Source organism: Haematobia irritans, chromosome 5, assembly GCF_050003625.1.
Source record: "Haematobia irritans isolate KBUSLIRL chromosome 5, ASM5000362v1, whole genome shotgun sequence".
In the NCBI taxonomy this organism is placed as follows: Eukaryota; Metazoa; Arthropoda; class Insecta; order Diptera; family Muscidae; genus Haematobia; species Haematobia irritans.
Window position 1 is genome coordinate 81650191 of NC_134401.1, and position 5803 is coordinate 81655993.

General features: G+C 33.6%; 1 protein-coding gene across 1 annotated transcript; it reads left to right on the plus strand.

Annotated features, from left to right (window-relative positions):
* The first annotated feature begins 4192 nt into the window (after positions 1-4192).
* LOC142238853 (uncharacterized) lies at positions 4193-5168 on the plus strand. The gene has a single exon (XM_075310580.1). It carries the CDS (start codon positions 4278-4280, stop codon positions 5088-5090), a length of 813 nt encoding a protein of 270 aa, XP_075166695.1. The 5' UTR covers positions 4193-4277; the 3' UTR covers positions 5091-5168.
* Positions 5169-5803: the final 635 nt, after the last annotated feature.

The window sequence follows — 5803 nt, forward strand, 5'->3', positions numbered from 1 at the left end:
TGACAATTAAACATACATACAAAGTAGCAATACCAATGAGTTCTTGCCCCAAACACAAGAGTGTATTTGTGTGAGCGTGTACATATGAATCGGGCAATTTCAAAATTACATTTCACATCCCTTCGTAGAATTAAGGTTTCATGAGATTCATTGAGGTCCTTTGTCGTTATGGCAGATAAAAGTGGTTACCAATTTGAGCATTTAGCTGCATTTGATCCCTATTTATTGATATGACCAATACTTCTAAACGGACTCTCAAGCATCCACACCAACACATAAACCCTCAATGGTTCTGTGGGATTTGATATTGGCATTGTTTGGGTGTATTAATGATTTTATGGTTATTTGTGTGCGTGTAAGTACTCGAATGTCATATCCTCCACATCCCCCATTGTCACAATCTCATTCACAAATACTCACTCACTAATATTGGAGGAATGAAGGCGATAGTAAAGCATTCTTATCTTTTGATTAAAGCTTTGCGTTTCTTGTTTTTGGTCAAATGTTCTTTGTATTCTTCAGTTTTCATTTCAGGCGTCTCTTGTTTGGAACCATAGTCACTATCAATGATTGTGTGTCATTGTCTCGGATAGCTAAGGTGGTTACATACATTTCATCCATGCATTTAGATATAAGTACATATTTACACAAGTTGGTATTCATTCGTGGATTTTGAGCAATTTGTTTAGATACAATAACACATGCACTAACACCGTTTCCCAGCCAAATGTGACAATATTTTATTTTAGTTTATTTATTTTTTGCTAACTTTAATGACGTGAACAAATGAAGTGCATTATTTTACTAACGACCATTTTCATGTAGCTCCGTTAGGCTTTAACTGCCAGTTAACAGAAAGTAAATTGCAAATATCTTCTCTTCGGTTAACTTTAACTGAAAAATTTTCGTCAGTTAAGTTCCTAACTGGCCTATGGAATATAAAGGCAAGATGACAGCTTCGTCCATAATATGGTTTCAAAGTTGGTTAGTTAACGGAACACTAACGGAGCTTTATGAAAATGGGGGTAAATCTGAAAATAGTTCATATTTTCCTAAAGTGGGTGAAGTTTACTTAAATTGCATTCATAAGTTTCTGACATGAGTAAACTTTCCTTAAATTGTTGCTGTCGTGAACTTCATATAGTTGCTGCAGACATTTAATTTCCAATTTTTCCTTCGAAATAGGAAATTTTCTTAAACAATAAAAAAATGTTATTTTTAATACAATTTCGTCAATTTGGCAAAAATTATAAATTTTTTCGCAATAAATAAAATCATTTCAGGATAACTTAGATTTTACAGTCCATTGTGATACCACAAGGGGTGAAATTCTATCTGTTCACTGAGTGCTGCCCTATTCTATGTTAAGCTCAATGACAAGGACCTCCTTTTTATAGCCGAATCCGTATATTAACTACCCAGCAAAAAAATGTGGAAGTTCTTCCGAAGGCACAACTTTAAAAGCACTTCCAGAAGATGCACTCCCAATGATGTTCTTTATTTTAAATTCTCAGGAAGTTACTTTAATTCAATTTTTTATAACATGTTTTTTTCATACTTTTTGTTGGGGTCTTGGTGGATATTAGGAATACACAATTGATTCTTTTATACAAAAACACAAAATTAAGTTTTATTGAGAAAAGCAATATTAAGAATGAAAAATGAATATTTTTACCATGTCAAAAATAATGAATACTCATATAGCAATATTTCAATAATATGTTGATAAATAAATTCTCTAGTTCGCACAGTGCATATTTAGCAAGTACAAGTAACTACAACATCTCCCCTTTTTTTAAATTAATTTTCGAAACTAAACCTAACTGGTTGTTTCCGATTACGAAGTGATCTTTTAGGAATTTGAGGAGTTAAAGCTGTTGGAGTACTGAAAACTAAGGGTGTCTGCATTTCATCCTCTAATGATTGATCATCTAAATTTGCAGAATTTTGATGGCTTAAGTTTTCAGGATTTAGCACTTGTTGGTTTTCCGAAAATGTAGTATTCTCTTCGGGATTTATGTTTTGTAGGGTTGGTTCCTCGCATTGAAGATTTGGTTTAAACCCAAAAATGTCCATCATAAGTTGAATAGATTCCGTGGTATAATTTTGAATATTTTCATCAAATCTCCGAAGTAACTGATTGATGTGAGATCGGATAAGTTTGGTTTTACGACCTTCAAAAATGTATACATTGTAGTTAACTGCACCGACACATTCTACTACTGATCCTGGTATCCAAATTTGTTTTCCATTTCTGAAAATTTGAGCATATATTAAATCTTTTGGTTTGAAACTTCTCTGTCTAGCTCCGTGTTTTTATTGGACCCATCTACTATCAGAAAATAACCGACAAAATTTGTTAAAGCAACCAATTGTTGTCTGGCACAACAGTAGAACGACTTTCAGTTGGGTTGGGTGACACTTTAGGAAAACAAATCAGTTATCACAACAGGATGGAATAAATTGAAATGGTTGCTTACTTCAATATATAAATAACGACCAATATTTGGTCTGGTGTACCAAGTTTTGGTCACACAGATATTATGTTGATTATAGAAACCATTAAACAAGAGAAGTAACTAACAATTATTCCCAACAATTAAAAATTGTGCATCTTTACTATCTATTTGTTGTCGTACTCGAAATCCAACCAATCATTTCTCTGGGTGTAGCTGCCATATATATCTTTCGTCCGATTTAGACACATATAACCACAGAGACCAAAGTTTTATTCCAATTTACGTGAAACTTTGCACAGGGAGTAGAATTAATGTTCTGGATGTGCATGCTAATTTTGGTTGAAAGCGGTTCAGATTTAGGTATAGCTCCCATATATGTATATCTTTCGCCCGATTTTCCCTAATATGACCACAGGGGTCAAAGTTGTAATCCGATTTACATAAAATTTTGCACAGGGAGTAGAATTAACATTGTAGCTGTGAATGTCAAATTTGGTTGAAATCGGTTCTGATTTAGATGTAGCTTCCATATATATGTTTTTCCGATTTGGTCCAAATATCCACATTTTCTTTATAAAATCACCACTGCTAAGTTGAAAACTTGTTAAAATGACTCCAAGTTTCCTATAATTCTAATACATATCTATCGACCGATAAATCATAAATACACTTTTGCAATGTTGCCTCAAAATTGGTTCATATTTAAATTTTTCCCATTCCCCTGGGCATTAGCCGAGCAAAACTTTAGGTCTTTAGATTTTGTAGAAGTCTAACAAATGTTTGTCCAGATCGGGTCAGATTTAAATATATGTATATGGGAACATACACACTTATATATAGCACATAATACCCTGTAGGAATTTCTCGAACTCATTCAAAATCAAACCAACCTTTTACTAACTAATTTGGGGCGACTTTTAGCTAACTCAATATTTATGCAGTCTTGAGTCAGTTGAATTTTTCCCAAACTCACTTTTTCTCGATCTGCAATGAGTTACCTTTTCGCTCACTCTAAGTTGATGCATATTTAAGTGAAGTAAAGTCGTGGAAACAATTCAAATAAACAAACAAAAATATGTATTGACTTCTATAACTGTCAATTTGGATTTGGCTTTTTATATTTGTTTCAATTTAACTTGTAATTTCAGAGAATTTTGTAATTTTTTGTTTTTCCTTTTATCCACTAGAACCCATCATTATCAGTGACGGAATAAATGGAAACTTCGAATAAAAGTATTAAATGGCTGTTCGTCAATATTTATTTCTGGAAATGGTGTTGTTCCTCGATGTGTCATTGCTATCCAAAGACAAATCAGTTCTAATCTGATTTGAAAATGCCACAACTTCTCTAAGGCGGCTAGTGTCTTCGTGGTAAAATTTTATCTTGGTGGGAAATTTGGCATTTGTTGAAAAGCGATGCAGAATGTCTGTCGGCTGGGATGAAATGTTTTTGGGATTAAGATAGGAAATGCTAGTTTGAAATGAAATGGAAGTATACATGGCAATTGGGAGCAAAGGTGAAAAATAAAATTTGGCAAGAAACTCTATGCCGAGCGATAGGCAACTTGAATTCAGCTTAAGTTCAGACTTATCATTATGTTAAATTTTGATTGGCAATGCCAAATTCTTTGTTATGTGATATTAAATCTCAAGATTTGAACATTTACTTTGTTCCGTCGTAGAACAATATCTGCCTCACTACCTTTGTAATTGTATCGTTTCATGTCAAATATTAGTAATGTTGTTTTACTTTGACGTAGACAAACTTATTTTATTTTTTTTTTTATTATCTTGCAACAAAGAACTTTCGTCGGAGAAATGGACATCTTTCAGCGTACTTTACGCTGCCAACAACAGTCAATGCCAATAGAAATCGAACTTGAGGAAGCTGAAACCGAATTAGAAGATCCCATCGAAGGTGATATAGAAGAGGAACCCTTACAAGACGAGGAAGAATCAATCGACGCAAAAGTCTTAATGCAAGAACTCGAATGTATGAAGAGGCATATTCAGAAGCTCCAATTACGCCTCAAATTGCAAATGGAAGAGTGTCGTTCAGAAAAAGAGTGCGTTGACTACGAGATTCTATTAAATTGTTCAGAAAACAAAGAAATTTGCAAACTTCAGAAAGATCAGAATAAACTACAATGCCAAATTTCTGAATTGGTTAAATGTTCCCAGAATACCAAGAATCTTATTGAGGATATGCGCTTACGTATTTGCGAAAATTCCAAACGTATAATTCAACTTAAGAAGGCCAGTGAGGTTCTAATGCAATGGAGGGATTCATTGGACCATGAATTTGGGAAGTGTATTGAGCGTTTTGAATATCTGAAGCATGTAAAAGCCGAATGGCAAGATGTCACTGCTAAATTTGATCAAGCAAAAAAGTCTTATTCTCTAATGGCTCAGACATTTGTATCTAAATTGAAATTCCAGGAGGAGAAAAAATATTTCATTTCTACCGTTGATAATATAAAAGAAATGCTGAAAGATTCTTTTGAATATCAATTAAAGAAATTTGAATGCCTAGAGAGGCGTTTTGACAGTCTCGCTGGTGGTCACTACAATGCGGATGCGTGTAAATCCCCCCATTGGGTCACTTCAAATGTAGAATGCTCACAAAATTAAAAACAGCGCAATTGAAATTTTTACCATAAAAATAAAATATACGAAACTTTTGCTGAATGTTTCCGTTTGCCTCATTAATTTTGAAATTAATCTCATTTTGTTCTAAGTTTCCATGGAATGAATGAATGAAGGAAGTTTCCATTTCTTTTTGCGCAATAATAATTAAACATTTTAAGTACTTTATCCTGTCCTATAGCCACTTGAAATGGAGTGGTGTCTAAGCCAAATTCGAAAATTCCCCCCCACACTTAATTATGCCCTACACTGTGATTAGTATGCATTAATGGTTAAATAGAAATGTTTGTCCGCACCAGGCCTTGAGAGATAGGCTGGAAAGACGTATTTAGATCTCGGAATTGATGAACGCTAAGACATGCAATGCTTGGAGAACAAGTGTCGTAGTGTTACAGTGTTAAGGTTTTCGAAAAGTTCAAAATTCGTTCATTAACAAATTTATTTTGTTTTGTAATTGTTGACGTAAATAGAATATTTTGTATTCTAAAATCTCAACCGATCATATAATTTAACCACAGTTCTTTTCAGACAAAAACATAAACCCATTCATACGAAAAATATGTTAAATTGTTATGGTAATAATAAGTCTTGCGGTGTTCTCCACTTAAGCCTTGTAAATATTTTCAGAACTGATGCTAGTCGATTCGGATGGGCTTCGATTGGTAATTTGTAGGGTTTCAAATGTGACAGTATCCTGG

Coding starts and splice junctions, on each gene's coding strand:
- LOC142238853 (XM_075310580.1), top strand. CDS start 4,278: ATGGACATCTTTCAGCGTACTTTACGCTGCCAACAACAGTCAATGCCA.